This window comes from Lepisosteus platostomus, chromosome 14 (genome assembly GCF_059453375.1).
Source record: "Lepisosteus platostomus isolate fLepPlt1 chromosome 14, fLepPlt1.hap1, whole genome shotgun sequence".
NCBI classification, from domain to species: domain Eukaryota; kingdom Metazoa; phylum Chordata; class Actinopteri; order Semionotiformes; family Lepisosteidae; genus Lepisosteus; species Lepisosteus platostomus.
Genome location: NC_142624.1, coordinates 27,220,603 through 27,237,742, shown reverse-complemented (window position 1 = coordinate 27,237,742; position 17,140 = coordinate 27,220,603). Strand labels below are relative to the sequence as shown.

Here is a 17,140-nt window from a genome sequence, read left to right as displayed (position 1 = left end):
CTTTAGTGCCACCAGCACAGAAAATCCAGTTTCACAAAGATCTGTTGGCGGAAACGGTATCAGAAATCTCACTGCTTTGTCCGAAAGATCAGGATACTCCGAAGTAACATGAAGCCAAAAATGTGTTAGGAATTTCTGTGAAAAGGATCAGTTTTAAAGCACTGTCATAGGACAGGTCCACAAGACTGTCTTGCTCCTTTGCACCCAAACTTGCAAGAGCCTCTTCACATACTGTAGGTTTTCAAAAGGATTTTCAATCCAGCTGAACTGAACATCGGGAGCCGGGAAGTAGTCTTGCAGTTGGGTCCCCAAACTTTGCAGTTGCTCTGTAGTTAACTTTGTGAATGCTGCTGGTAGCTGGGTTTTTTCTTTTGTTAGAAACTCTGACACATTTTCAAACGCGTCGTAGTTTGACTGGGTGATACGTTTGGCCCACATTTCCACTTTCTTTACTGTGGCTTCTATTTTACTTTGGATGTGAAAAATCATAACTGCTTTACCTTAAAGACCAAGGCTGAGTCCATTAAAGTGACTGAAATGTCCGCAAGGTAAGCCAATTTAGCAAGCCACTCAAGATCATTGAAACGATTTGTGAGAGATCAAATTTTGAGTCGGATAAATAATTTCTTACTTTGTCACACAACTCAAAAAGCTGAGTAAGCACCTTGCCCCGAGAAAGCCATCATACCTGTGTGCAAAAGGAGCTGAACATGATCACTACCCATTTCATCACATAGCTCTTGAAATGTACGTGACTGTACAGGCCTGCACTATATGAGGTTGACTATTGTAACTGACTCATCCACAACGCTCTTAAGATCTGCTGACATTTTTTTGGCAGCCACTGCTTCCCTAAGTAAACTGCAGTGTACAGATGTCATAAGCGGTGCAATAGCTTTCACAAACGAAATGACCCCGCCGTGTTTCCCCATTATTGCTCAATCAGTGCTCACTCCCACACATTTTGACCATTCTCTCCCATTTGACACAATAAACGCATTCAAAACATCAAAAATGGCTTCGGCAGTTGAGTGTGTAGGTAAAGGCTTAAAGAACAGAAAGTGTACATCCCCATTATGTTCATATCTAACATACACAAAGAGATTGGAAAGGTTTGCAATAACTAGATTCGTCCAATTTCAGTGCATAAAAGCGTCTCTCTCGCACTCTTTGTAACAGCTGCTGAGTTACTGTACATTTTGTGCCATCTCATTAATTCTTCGTTCAACGGTGTTGTCTGAAAGTGATATTAGATTTAGCTGCTTGAGGGCCTTCTCTCCTAACATGACACCAACCATCTCTTTAGCAGCAGGCAAAAGCAAATTCTCCCCAATTGTATGAGGCTTTCCAGCCTTTACTATAAGCTGAGCTACACGGAAGGAAACTTCAACTGCTTTGGTATTTTCGCTTCCCACTCAAGTTGATTCAAGAATTTTACTCTTGCTTTGGTATTCTCCAAGTCTGTTTTAACAAAACTCAATAGGTTTGGACAAATACTTGTTTTGGCTTTTTGGCCATATTTGTTTGGCTTTAAAGCCTCATTTCATAACACTTCGGAAACCACAACAAACACCGGCAGTGGCTCGTTCACAGTTCCCACGCACATAAAGCCCAGAGCCAGGTACTCACTGCAATATTTTCTCTTTTTTAGTTGGGGTTTAGATTTTGGGCTATCAGTATGAGACACCATAGATAGGCCTTCCTCTGTGTCTTTCCTCATAAGAGAACCAAACGCAAGCCACTTATCCATGACATGAAGCGTAATTAGGCAGTTATACTACATGTTAGCTTTCTTGTCATGTCACATATAATGGCGTTAATGGCGGTCAGCATGCTAAGCCATAATATCTTTGAAATATTTATATTATATATATTATGTTATATATTTACGACTCTTTTACAATTACAACATAATTTGATGGCCCCCCTGCAATACGCCACGGCCCACAGGTTGAAAACCATTGTTTAAGATCATAAGTGCCTTTCTACATAATTTGTTACTTTTAACCTTTTGACATGTAGTGTCCACAGAAAAGGGGGAAGGATGTAGAATTAGAATTTTAGTGATTTTCAAATTACAGCAAGATTTCAGCAGTTTATTCTTTGTGATACTTGCATGTCCCCATTGGTGGAGCCTCATTTTTATATTTTTATGGTTCCAGTCCACTGCAGAGTAATGTGGTCATTGCAAACTTCTCAAAAATTCTATTTTGTAAGCTACGAGGAATATACTGTATAACAGTAGCAAATATGTTTAGAGAGCATTATACTTGAAAGTAATACAGATATATATAAAATAAATCAGAAATAAAATGCTAATGTGGCTGCAAAACTCCAGTGTAATTAAAGTAATAATCATTCAAACGAATGTTAATTTACCTTCAATCCTTATGTTAACCTTTACTGGATAATAAAAAAATATTATTCAATGAAGGTTAAAATAAGGATTTAAATTCTAACATATGTAGGTGTTCGTGAGTTGCTTACTTCAGTGGTATTTGATCTCCCCACATTCAAATCAGCAGTGACTCCTTTCAAATGCTTAATGCATTCACATAAAGGTAAGTGTCAATGTTTCTGCTGACTTCTCTCATAACAAATCGTGTCCTTCAAGGTCACATATTGCCTGTAACAGCAATAACAAATGACTCTCTAAGGCTCCCCTGCCAGCAGGTCGCTAGGAAAGGAAAAAAGAAAATCAGTTTAAATGGACACATTTTTAATATCCTTCTAGGACAAATAGCAATGCAGTAATAACATAAGGATCCATGAATATGATAAAATGTTCTACATCTCAGCCTTGTTATAAAGTCAGTGTATAGTTTCTTGAGTTTAAGGATGTTAAAAGTACCAAATTCCTTATTAGAAAAAAAGTCTTCCTTTCCAAGAGAAGCAGACCATGAAAAATGACATACTAACAGTACTTAAATATACCAAAGTCCTTTAAAACACTAATATTCTTACAGTGTTGAAAATCAAAGCTTAAGGGTGGTACAGTTTCTCTGTTTAGGAGTAAAGGGAAAATTCTGGGGGGAACCAGTTTTTGTGATTTCTTTTGTCAAAAATGGATCAAGGCCAGAAATAAACAACTCGACACTCCCTAACACTGGTATACCCCCCTACTCCCCCACCAGAGTTTTATACTAAAGAACACATGTACTGTCCAGGGCATATCCTGTCTTGCACTTGTTGACTTAAATAAAGTCAAATAGTTATTATAGAAGTGCTGAAAAATTAGGATTTGACCACATTGACAGCAATCCTCCATGCCTTCATCAACCCCTGGGCTCCATGGATGTTAACAGAAGAGAGCTACAGTACATATACATTAAATACTGTCAGAAGCATTCAATGATGCAAAGACAGGGAATGGGGAGACCTCCAGTCTTTTTATCTGCTTTGAAACTAGCCAGCCAGATCCATTTCTACAGCCTGGAGAGGCCAGGACTGGATTAAGCATTTAACAGTACCAGATGACAGTGAGGAATATTTTGGTTTAAAATACTGGAGAAAAAAGTGGAATAATGTCTCTTTAACCACACAGAGAAACACAAAACTTGTGTGAAAATATACCCATAGTGCTCTCTGAACAAAGCGTACACATAGGATTAGGAACAAATTTCATGTGATGGGGCGGCTCTGTGGCTAAGAAACTGTGGCTGGAAGGTTGCCGGTTCGTATCCCGCGGCTGGCAGAGGAATCCTACTCTGTTGGGCCCCTGAGCAAGGACCTTAACCCCAGCTGCTCCAGGGGTGCTTTATAAATGGCTGACCGTTTGCTCTGACCCCAAGCTTCTCTCCTTGTCTGTGTGTCTCATGGAAAGCAAGTTGGGATATACAAAAAAAGACAAATACAATACAAGAAATTGTACTGTATATGGCCAATAAGGTGAACTTATCTTATCTTATGTGATAGTGTCTATGAGGAGCCAAATACAGTCTGTGAAGAAAATTTAAGCAAATTGTCCAATTGGGTCTTTGGGTTAGGGTTCTGGAAGGCAAATGTATTTGATTCCAAAGATTTTCCTCACTGGTAGCATACAAGAACTTTTTTTCAGATGGTGAGTCATATAATAATCTGATAAGAGTTTATAAAAGCCCTGCAACAAAAATATGCCATTCCCTTCATTTTTTACCAAACGTCCAGCAGACTGTTTTAACCCATGTGTGTAGTTAAACCTACAGTACAGTCAAACTTGTTCCTCGGGGGACAGCATAAGTACATACCGTAGAACGGATATGTAAGCCAAAAAAAAAGAGCCAGATACTGGTGATCATATTGGAAGTGCAAGTCCTGGCCCAGACGTAGACTGAGCACATTTGCTAGAATGAGAATTCAATTATTGCTTCAAACTGAAGACATAATCACTTGTAAGGAGTTAGTGATTATGAAAAACAGAACAAAGTCTCTCCTGAGACTTTGTCAATCTTTCTACTGAACTCCAAAGATTAATTCCATAATACAGAACCAAATTTGAAATTAACAGTATCTAAGGGGAACCCTACTATAAATTGAATCTCAAAATCTGTCAGGAAGTTTTAAAACTGCCCAGACATTTTAGAAGTGTTTCAACCAAGATAGAGTAGGACACCAAGATGACAGGAGCAGAAATAATATTAAGGTTTAGTAGAGCTAGGTCCTATCAAGAATGGAGAATTTAATATATGGCTGCTTCTCTTTTGAGGTGAATGTATTGTTTTAGCCAGCACTATGGTTATCTTTGCTGCCTTGCAGTGCTGGGGCTCTGGGCTCAATTCTGGACCAGGGGTGCTATCTGCATGGAGTTTGTACAGTATGTTTTCCTGTGCAAGTATCCTCTGGGTTCTCCAGAGTCCAAAGACATATTTGGTAGGTTAATTGGCTTTTGTAAAACTTGGCCCTGGTGCAAGTAATTAATAATAATCATTGCTTAAACTTATATAGTGCTTTTCTGGACACTCCACTCAAAGTGCTTTACAGGTAATGGGGACCTACTGTAAGTGAGTGTATGTCTCTGCCTGTGTGCCCTGCAATGGACTGGTATCCTGTCCGGGGTGTATCCTGCCTTGCACTTGTTGCTTACAAAGGGCTCCAGCTCCCCTGCAACCCTGAAGTGCTTAGAAAATGGATGGATGGAGTATCAATCTCTTCTAATATCTTAAAGGGAAAGAAAAATGAATGAAGTGATGCATTTAACACTTGTAGACTGTACAGTTTTAATACCTAATTAGCTTCATAATTTTAAGTAAATAAAACAAAAGATATAAAACATGTAAAACTGTACAGTATTACAAGTATTGATAACAAGCATGGGTCTTAAAAACCTCTGTGGATCCTACAATCCCATCATTTCTTCTGAAATCTTAACAAATAAGAACCAGAACTGTTGTTTGCGTTTCCCATTCTGCACATTGTACATTGATAAGTGTCTCCTCCCCCTAGAATCTGTCTGGCTTTTTGTGGCTTGCTTTAGTATTTTTACTCTATGCAGTTTTTTCAATGAAAATTACTCAATTGTCAGAGTTAAACCATTTCCAATGCAGCTAGAATAAGAAACCCTGAAGATTTAAGATTTCTTTTTACATACTTGTATGAAATGTTTTTAAACTGTCTAAAAACCTTTCGTGAAAATACTGATTCGTTTTAATAGCCAAAGGGAAAAATATGCTCTACTCATATAATTCACATTTGCATAATAACATAACATTTCCATATAACTCATACATGGGCATCTAACAAAATATGGAAATGGCATCTTCCAATATATTATTGAATATCCAGCTGGATGTAGCATGCATTTTTAATAACATGATAAAAAAGAACACAAGAATTCATCCCAGTGTACATTTTATTGAAACTATAAATGGTACATCCAACCATGACAAATACTGCAGAATTTTGTCAGTTATTTTTATGAGATGTAAATGTCATACTTGATGCAGCTTTAAATTGATACATTGAGATAAATATAGAGCATTTGTGCATCACATCAACATACTCTATCATAATGTACTTGTTTTGCAAGACAAAAAATGAACTACACAAAGCCTGAATGTGGCAAATCTTAGCCTTATGAAATTTCAGTTTATGGCACGTTGCCAAGCTGTTATCTTTTCATTTTTGTACTCTTTCAAAGGTTAACAGCACTTTTTGCTGTACATTTCCATTATGTTTTGCAGTTCAGAACGAGGAAATTGATTTCTGAGTTTTATGTCTTTTTTCTACCCAGTGCATTATGGATAGGTGAAGATTACCTTGTCACGTGAGAGTTGACTTTCTACACTGTGCTATTCATTGTTTTAGCATTTATGAATAGAATTATTTTACAGGACAATTGTTAGAGATTTCTGAAAAGCTATTAATTCTCTATACAATAGTGTCTACTTAATAAAGATTAATAGAGATTAATAGAGATAATAGAGATTTGGATCAGATTTTGATCTATACTGTTGTTTCAGATTCACATATCTTAATCCTCTTAGCTGTTATGCAGTGACAAGATTAAAATATGGCTTCTCAGAATCCATATTCACCCATTCCGATTTCTAGAGCTTTAGAACAGCTTTATTTCACATTTCTGGAGAGTGTGTGTGAAAGCCTATATATTTTTTCCATTTAGCATTCTCTGAGTTGTCAGAATGTTACATTAGAATTATCTTTGCCCCCAGTTTACTTTACCTGATCCTTTCAGTAAGCTGACTCTTTGAAATGAAAATCATTGGATGTCTGCCAGTTAGCCATTCTAAACTAGTGGCCCTCTTATCAATAGCTTTAGGTCTCAAATTATAACAATTTCTGGGAACTCAATCAAGTGCTCCAGTAATTTCTCATTCAAACTGATATCCCTGTAGCTGTCCTAACAAAGCTATGTTGATGTTGTGCTGAACGTGGGTACAGTATGTGTTAACTATCATTGTTTTTACTTCATTTAGAAATTATAATAATGATAAGATTTGATACCATTTGAGGATTAAGGGGCTAATTTTGTCATGTTTCCACGATGTTATTATGACAAAATGAATTGGCATGCAACCGGTCACTCTAATTGTTCTGACAACTAAACCACCTATATTTAAAAGAATCTGACAGAAGCTCATCCTTGCATACACTGTGTAGGGAGTACCACATCATTTCAATTTCATTTATTTTAGCCCATGTCTACTGAATTTCTTCATTGCTCTGTGTTTTTTATGAATGCAAGTGAGGAATGACAGCAGCGTTACCACATTGTAGACTGATCAGTACAGAGATGGAGCACTTCTAAGGAAACCAAGTAGGTACAGGATATGGTGGTGGTAGACCAGTAGGTGGCACTATTTTCTCTGAAAACAATGTACTGACCAATACCTCAGCACAGTGACTGGTGACACTGTGTTGCAGAAGTGTAATGATGCTACGAGGCAACAGCGAGGTGGGGAACACCGCATCAACAGAAAACAGAGGAGCCAAAAACAAAAGAAAGACACAAAAATAAACCCAACACTCAGGGCTGCAGAGCAGTAGTGGCAAAGAACAAGGAAAGTGCTGGAATAATTAAGTTAGCGCATAAAGGTAGAGAAAAAAGAAAACCGTAAGGAAACTACAGTACGAAATGCACAGTAGCTGCTAATGACAGAGCCCTGAGTGAAGGGCGGTGGCAGTATTTAAAGGAAAATGGAACTAATAGAGAAATAATAAGTAAAAAAATAGATTATTTGGCTGGCCGCTGTGAAAGTCTGCCTGAGTGTGTTCTAACAGCGTGTGTATGCGGGACTGATTACCAGCTCTTGCTCGCCCCTGACAAGAAGATGCTGTGCCATAGGCCATGCTGTCCTTTGGATGAGAGGCTCAGTCAGGGTCCCGTGACATAATGAAAGATCTCATTAGACTGTTTGTTAAAGTACAAGTCTTATGTCCACTGTACAAGATTCCATTTGGGGCTTTCACAGTCTGGCCTCCCTTTATTTCCCTTTGAAAATGATTGGTGAAGTATTATCTCACTTCTCCACCTGATCTGGAGTGTAGTGTGGCTGCTGGTGCATAAGGTTCTGCTGCATATCTCTCAGGGGAGGGCTGCAGCTCAGTAGCGTATGAAGCTCTTCCCTTACATGCAAATCTCTTTGGGATCCTTTGGGATAAAAGCATGGATGAAATGCAAGCAGTCCATAGTTAAGCGGTGGCACATACATGTGAACAGTTCATAAACACAGAATTTCAAAAGCATTCATGTTTGTTACTTTCCCTTTTCTTTCTTGCAGCTTTAAATGGAGAGGCAGGAGGACTGCGAAGTGGAGAAACGGGGGAACGACATATTTCCTAAGCACGTTTTGCTTTAGAAAAATAAATATGACGCTCTTGTCAAAAGAAGATCTGGCCGCTGGAAATTGAAGCAATCCATTATTGACCATTAATGTCAAGTGATACAACTAAGCAGCATAATGCTGCCCAATTTGAAATAGTACCACTAATGGGAAATAAGCCACTCAAGGTTCAGTACACTAAATATAAGTAAATGTAACATAATGCCTTCAAAGGTCTCTTGCTTATATGTTTTGACAGTAGTTTGCTGGGCAAGTGCTCTCTGGTACTTAAGTGTCTCTCGCCCATCATCCTCATATGTTGGCCAAGCGTCAGTACCTCAGAGACAAGTAGCAAAAAGCAAAAACGTGACATTTAACAACATCCGGACCCGCCCCTTGAATCCACATTCATTTGATTTCCTTATCAACGAGCCTAAAAAATGTGAAACCAATGTCCCTTTCCTGGTCATCCTCATCAGCACAACGCACAAGGAGTTTGACGCGAGGCAGGCCATTCGGGAAACATGGGGAGACGAAAACAACTTCAACGGTATCAGGATTGTCACTCTGTTTCTCCTGGGCAAAAACACGGACTCTGTCTTAAATCAGATGGTGGAGCAGGAAAGCCAGATTTTCCACGACATTGTGGTTGAAGACTTCATTGACTCCTACCATAATCTCACCCTCAAAACCTTGATGGGCATGAGATGGGTGGCCACATTTTGCTCAAAGGCAAAATATGTAATGAAGACAGACAGTGACATTTTTGTAAATATGGATAATCTGGTCTACAAGCTTTTAAAGCCGACAACAAAGCCAAGGAGGAGGTACTTCACAGGCTATGTCATCAATGGAGGGCCTATAAGAGATGTACGCAGTAAGTGGTACATGCCCAGAGATTTATACCCTGACAGCAAGTACCCGCCATTCTGCTCAGGGACAGGCTATGTGTTTTCTGCAGATGTAGCAGAACTTATTTACAAGACATCTCTCCACACTAGGCTGCTGCACTTGGAGGATGTGTATGTTGGCTTGTGCTTAAGGAAACTTGGTATCCACCCTTTTCAGAACAGTGGCTTCAATCACTGGAAAATGGCTTATAGCCTCTGCCGATACCGGAGAGTTATCACAGTGCATCAGATATCTCCAGAAGAAATGCACAGGATCTGGAATGATATGTCAAGTAAGAAGCACCTGAGATGTTAGTTCCTTGGGTCTGGGAAGAGCAAAACTTTGAATTATTGAGAAAGCACCAGGATCACATGATCAGATCCATTTAATTTTCAAGTATAATGACCACTGTTGTAAAAGTCTTTAAAAAAAGTTATCGATGTTCACTTCTTCTGCGACTTGCTGGATTTAACTTTTTTTTTGTGTTTATTATGAGCCTACAAGGTTCGAAAGGTGCATGGTTTTGCTAAAACAAACATGACACCGATATATGAGTCGTGTTTGACAGTTTATTTTGTGTTCGGAAATAATGGAAAATTCAAGAACAATCGATATTAATAATGTACAGAGCCATGCCATATTAAAATGAGCCGCCTACAAAAGGAAAATAATATAACTGATGCAAAATCAGCAGTGGTTTGGAGGTATCTTCATTGCTTCATTTAAAAATGTGTTCAGTATTTGAGAGAACCTGTCGTAAAGACTGAAATTAAGAGCAACTAACAATATGAAGAAAGAGTGGGACAATAATGCTCTGTTAATTTTAAAGTTAAGGTTTGTATTAAACAACTTCCTCATAGTGTACCATATGAAAATTGCTTGAATTGGCAATGGGGCAAAAAGTATTTTTAGGATTTTTTTGTTTCTTTTTTAATTTACATATGTGACTCTGTAAATGTGAAAGGTTTCAGATAAGTCTTACTACCCGTTGGTATTTTTTGGCACTGTTCTCACTAGAGACTACAACTTTTGCTGCTAAAATATCTTTGACATTCTTGTCCCTCGGCCTTGCCAATGTCCTCTCAGATTCTTGTGCTCTTAAAATGTCTTTGGAAAATGTGCAATACATTTCAGGGTTGCTTAATTATTAATTGCCAGTTTTATGAGTGTTAATATCAAGCACAAAATGTGACGTGAACACAATATGGTATTAAGTAGCTTGTCTATTATATGAGACTGATGCAGAAGGCTGTTAATTCTGCCAACAACTTAAAGGTACTATGGGAAAACAGATGATTCCACTACTGTATGTGTAAAGGATACCCATTTCAATTTTAAAGCAGGCATTTCTAGGTTTGTTTCAATGTGTACATGCACACCATTTTTTGTAAGACGCTAGTGGATTTTAAATCTATAGTAAAAAATAAGCAGGACTCAAAGAACTGAACTGGGGTCTAAAAGATTTCTTTATGTTGACATAAAACACACTTAGGTCTACAATCTAGTGGGCGTAATACAGCGTAGGATGATGTATAAATGAAGAGGACTTCATTAAATATTAGTGACACAGTGGGGAAAAAAGTATTTATATATAATGCCAGCATTTGATCAGAAAGGCAGCAATATGACCCATGTATAAAATCATGCATACTGAAGCCAATCATGAATGTCATTAAATTAATATTTTTTGTTAAATCAAGAAGTAAGAAAAAACATTGTTGGATGTATTGTACAATAGAAAAGCTATTAATGATAGCTATCATTGCTGCTCAGTGTTAAGAATCAACTGTGTATAAATAATTTGATGCTTAAAAGGTGCCAGGCTCAATTTTGAAATGTCAGCAAAAAAGGAACCCTTTTTTCTGAATGAAAAAATGATGACCTCTGTCATTTGACACTAACAAGATGCAACTGTAGCTCTTTTTAAATGTTTAAATATCAAAATTGTTTCCTTTCTTTCAGAAAATGATGGTGATACACTGTGCTCTCAATTCAAAATTGGGCTCTGTTTATATTCTAATGTATGTACAGAGCTTATTAATTTCTTCAGCACCAGTATGTATCAATGGGTATATGTATTATGTTGTATAAGTGACATATTGTAACTATGTACATTCCTATGTGAATGTATTATCATGTGTATGTGAAGTATCAAATTTTAATTTAAGCACTGCTATTGAAATTACTGCAAATAAATATATTTTGTATAACTTGAGTCTGATAAAGACAGCTTAAAATGGCTTTGTTCTGTCAGAGCCAGTATAATTGTAAGCATACACAGAACATTTTTTATTCTGTAGAACTTGAGCTGTTGTGATATTTTACTGTCAAAGCATACAAAACTTTCCTAACTGATTATTGTTATGTACAGTATGCCATTTTTTACATTGAAATAAACATTCTTGAGCATTATTAAGACAAGTTTTTTACGGCATTACACATTACCTGTTAATAGTGCAAAACCGTAGCAGTAACTAATGTTTCTTTGTAAATTAGTGAAGAAAATAAAAAAGGAAGCCCTTTTGCAAGGATACTGATCCAAAAACTCCATAAGAAACTTGACTGATAGAAAATACAAGGAAAACCCATGTAAAAAATCTTAAAAGGGCAAATTTAAAACTGTATGTATGCTTCTGATATGCAGTTATATTTTGTCGTCCTTACATTATATATAGAGTACTGTACAGTATATCTCCCTATGAAAATGTGTGATAAAGCAAGTTAATTTTTAATTAAAGTGCTAAAATGCAAGAATGAACACATACATCTTGCTAGTTTCATACACTTAAGAAGGAAAACTTTGGACAGTTATTTTTATTTTTTCCCCTAGATTTGTTTATTGGTATGTGTGTACTTCTCTAACAGTACCTCCCAGCAAAACTTTGTTTCCTTCCAGATGCATTCTGTCCTAAAGCAGAAGAATTTTCTGGATCACTCTTTCCAGATTTTTGCAGCAACAGTGACTTTCTGCCATTAGAATTACAGAGATTTGCTGTGCTGCAGCTAATTTAGATGCTGTGAATAGCTGTTCTCATAAACATGTAAATTTGCCCTTTTCCGAGACAGGCACTGCTTGTATTGCCAGTTCATCAAGAATTCCTGGTCAGAAAAAAATACAAATTAAACTAATGGATCAACCATGCTCAAAGATACCATTTCTCCCTTAAAGCAATTATCATACTATTCCATCGTATTTCCTTTATTCCAAGTCCTGTGATACACCACCTGATAACAATTTGTGTGTTATTATTCTGCCAGAAAGATAATAACGATGACATGTCCAAGCAAACTCTTACAAGCAGTGTGATTTAATTTAGTTGCTGTGGATATGGTCTTAATTCCATGAGTGTTATTTTTGCTTTAAATTACCTAAAAAATAAAACCTTTTCTATAGCTCCTCTGACAGCATGCCATGGTAAAAGAAAAAGTGGGTTTTACACACCCTCAGTGACCACGTTTATTTACAACCAGCACACACAGTGAAATGGAGTGTCAGAGAGGTAAAACAGAGACCGAATTGTTTTTTTTATAAGAGAAACTGGGTGAATTAGAAAAATGTGTGTCTGTCTTCCTGGCAAACATTCTAGATTTCCACAACAGGTACAGCACAGCTTTTGAAGGAAAAGTTACATTTTTAGCTGAGGGTATTTATTTTGTTGCTATTTTATTTCAATTCTGTTCCTTCAGTTTTACACGTGTGTGGCTAAACCTCAGGCCTTGGATACCTAGTGCCTCAGGACTAACAACTCCAAGCAAACATGAACTGTTGTTTACTGTATATAACCTGCAGTGTCAGGGACCCTAATTAAAACTCTCCCTTAAGAGAGTTACAATATCTTCAATGTTTTCCTTGCTCTGAGTTAGAACAGGTATTACGTTTTTGGATAAATTTAGTAGATGTTGTGGTACAGTATAATACATACAAGTCTCCATAGGTCAGGGTGACTACTTAGAATGACTGAGCTTTAGAATCCCCCCTCCTGGGTTTAAGGCAGCACCATCAGGTATGAAACCTGTGATACAGGGGAAATTTGCTGTCCAGAAGAATGGAATTAATTACTATTCCTACACAAGATTTTGACTACTATTTGGGGCATTCAGTAATCATTTTGGGCAGTCTCCGCTGTGTCCAGCCCTGTTTCCAGGAATGGGAGACCTGCCATGCTGTTCACTCAGCTACTGTATGCTGCACAGGCAGAGCTTAGCCACAGCTGGGCTCACTGGAGCCCCCACATGTGCAGAGCTAGAACTGCTCCTCCCATTTCCAAAATCACTTCCAGTAAATACTGCCCTGTCACTCAATCCGAATCAACGACAGTAAAGAGGAAAGTATTCAACTAGCCCTGCATTTCAGGCTGCTTTTTTTTAATGTCGTTAAGCATGAGCAAAGACGGCTGATTGAAACCACTCAAGTAAAGCTAGTGGGCAATTATTACATATTAACTATGAAATGTTTAATAAATTAACAATAATCCAGTAACAGCATCTGTCATGAAGGGCCATTTGGAAAGAAAAAAAGAATATAAAGGAAATCCACAGAAATTTGCTAAATTAATGCACATTTCCATCCCTCCGTTTTCTAACAGCTTTATCCAATACAGGGTCAAGGGGGAACAGGAGCCAGTCCCAGCAAGAGACATTCACAGGGCAGAATACACCCTGGACAGGAGACCAGCCCATTGCAGGGCACACAAAGATAAAAACACCGACACATTCACACCAGAATCAATCAGCTTCCCAGATGTCAGTTAACCTACCAGTAAGTTTTTGGATGCGGGATGAAAGCCAAGCACCTGAAGGAAACCCTTGATTCAATTACAGTATAAACCTGGGGTACTAACTGTGTGGAGTTTGTATGTTCATTAAAATTATTCGTTCTTCAAAATGTTTCAAAAAGCTATGGCTTTCATATGTAATTGAGAGAATAATTGGATAAAAAAACTGAAACCATACTGAGCATTACTGTATATACAGATTGTATAAGAGCTTTACCTCCATTAGCTAGAAAATGTGTATGTAAAACACTGGAATATTCTGTTGCTGAAAGTCACATAAAAAAACACATAAAAATAAAATTCTGAGGTTGACTGTGTCACATTTGAAAGCCTAAATACGTCAGCTCAAACTCTACACCAAAACATAAACACAAGCACACATCTTTTCCCCAAACCAAAACCTATTCTTAACCCACCTGTAGCTATACAAACAAATTCAGAAGTAACCCTAACTGGAGCCTAAAGTACAATGCACTAAACTTAGTCTTAAGATTTAATTCTAAACCAACCTTGTCCCTGAACCCTAGCACTAACTTTAGCCCTTAACCTCACAGGAACACTAACCCAGGAGTCTGGATCCCTGGTCTTGTGGGGAGTCCTACATCTGCAAACCATGTTAATTCCCCCTTATTAACCAGTGGATTTAGCCAATTAAAACATTCCAAACACAGCTGGAATGGAACCCCTGGCCTAACACCAACTCACAAACACAAACTCTAACCTTATTGGGCGACTGCCACTTAACCATAAAAAAACATTGCAAATGGATATCCAGAAAGGACAGTTGTACAGTTAGGCAAAAAAATACCCAATTACAGTACTTTGAAAAAGAGGCAAGTCTATGTAAGTATTCCCAATGTTCTGAAAGTCATTAGTACCATATATTATTCCTGGCTTCAAAACTTCTGTATACATCAAGGAGTTCCTCTGAGCAGCAGGTACGGATATTTTTCGTTTCTTTTTACCATGTTTGCCTGACTGTGCCTTCGCTTACATGTGCCATCTGTTTGAAACTGTCAGCTATTAACTGCAATTCCCTTCATTATTGGAGGAGAAAAAAACCCTTTCTGACGAATATCTGAAGCGTGATACGTGTTGAAAATATATCTCATTTTGGATGGCAGTATGCGTCTGGGGGATTCATTTGAGGCCTGAATAACTTGTACTGACAAAACTGAAGATCAGCACAACCCTGATGAAACTACAGCCACAAAACACAGCTGTTGCCTTATACAGTATACAATATGTTTTATGAAAGCCTTGCTCTGAACACAAAGTTCTAAGCTGTTCATTCATATCATTACAAAACAGTGGTGGGGTTAAAATTACAGAGTAAATACAAAATGACTTGGCATCAGCTTCTGGCATATAGTTCCGCGACATTCATGGGAACAAAACACTAAAGACTGGGCATAATCCTCCAATATCAACACAGCAGCAATTTGTTATCCATCTGCTTATTGCAGGTTGAACACAATATCAAGCAAACCTTGATATTTACAGAAAAATGCCACAGAGAAACAGAGTGAAAAGAACACCAATCTGACTCAATGATTTCCTGACAAAGAAGGATAGCAGACACTAGTTTTATCATGATTGATAAACACCCCCTCCCAAAGGAAAGGAACTGCTTAAATGGTCATTCCTAGTGCCTCCAGCTGTGAATATTTTATAATTGCTTTGCAGTTCCACAGAAACAGTTTCAAGTATTCATACCCCGCTGTTTTATTTTGTGTACCAGTTGGCTTTTATACTGTAGCTGCGTGCATTTTTTTTCCTTCCCGTTTTTCAGCCGAGCTGCCACGTTATGTTATGGAAACAGTAAAAACGCTGTGTTTTAAACTCTGTCTACCTGAAGATGGAAAGAACAGCAATTACTTTGCCACAGTCACAGAGCCCAGCAAGGTTTGTGAATTCCTAATAAGTCTTAAACACCTGCCCACACAGTGCTAGCATTACAAACTTAGAAAAAATAATTGGTAATTATAATCCTCTTCTGTAGTAACCCACACATTGCAAAAAAAAACCTAGTATACTGAAATACTTTGTTAGCGAGGGGAATGAAATATCCTGAAAACCTGATTGCTAGAGCCTTTTTGTATCGCCTCAGTGAGGTGAAACACCAGTACAACTGGTGATCCCGGCACAAATATGTCTTAATAATATAGTGTAATGTTATGTTTTGTGTTGGAGACGTTTTCGAAATCCTTGCAATTTGAGAGAATATATTCTACACCCATGTACTGTACACATCTTACACAACACCTTTTTACAACAAAATGGCTGGAACAAAATTTAACAAGAACACTACATTGCAACGTTTGTTTGCAGTGCAGGGGTTATGGCTTTCTCCCACTCCTGCTCCCAGGGACTAAATCATTTTCTATTCCAAGCCTCTTGTGTGCTGAAGTATGTGACTGCACTGTACTGAATGCATGTCTGTGTATAAAGTATTTTCAGCACAGTAAAGAGACCAGCAATAATGATCATTTTGACATTATCTTTGCTCTGCTGTTTTAATCAGCATGACAACAACAATACCACCATTGTTATATTTTGACTACTCTACTGGAACGGTGACAAATATAACAGCATAGAAGCCACACATGAGCTTCTGCCAAATTCAAGGTCTTTTAAAAGCCTATAATATGTGTGAAATATTTTTTGATGTTGAGGGCAACATGTCAGCCTTAGACTCCATTTGCTTCAATGTACTGAAACGCCAAATAACAAGAGCTGGTTGCAATGGAATGAATGCACATAGGACAATCCTGTAAAACAATGAATATAGCAAAGGGTTGATATATCTCCATATGCAAAATCCAGATGTGCCTTTTCACTATTCAGTAGTTCGGTCAAATTCTTACTGGAACAAATGAGCTGATGAATGTAAAGGCATAGCATTCATAATACATCATTATTTGGCAGTAACTCGCCTGGCACATGAAAAAACAGATATGAGGTCAGACCTCTCACAAACTCCAAAAAACAGAGGGTCCCCCAAACACCGATGCAGAGTTCTTCAATGACAGAGCTACTGGAACAAGGAGCCCCTGTTAAAAATGTGTGGAATGGACATCAGAGAATGGGACAGCTTGTTCGAAAGCAGTGAATAGGAGGACTGGGGTAAGGTGAGAAACAGGACAATGAAGATGCAGTGAGCTGGAGCGCTCCACCAGAAACTGCCCATATTATTGTGGTTTGTTTTGCAATTGA

The 17,140-nt window shown here is 37.8% G+C and overlaps 1 protein-coding gene across 4 annotated transcripts in view; it reads left to right on the top strand.

Moving 5' to 3' along the window:
- Window positions 1-11,570, top strand: part of b3galt1b (beta-1,3-galactosyltransferase 1b) — a 113,127-nt gene extending 101,557 nt beyond the window's left edge. For all 4 annotated transcript variants that reach the window (XM_088605408.1, XM_088605406.1, XM_088605407.1 and 1 more), the window contains one exon: window positions 8,217-11,570. In XM_088605408.1, the coding sequence (XP_088461534.1) occupies window positions 8,481-9,464 (984 nt within the window). In that variant the 5' untranslated portion in view covers window positions 8,217-8,480 and the 3' untranslated portion in view covers window positions 9,465-11,570. The remainder of the gene's footprint in view (window positions 1-8,216) is intronic.
- The last annotated feature ends 5,570 nt before the right edge of the window (window positions 11,571-17,140 follow it).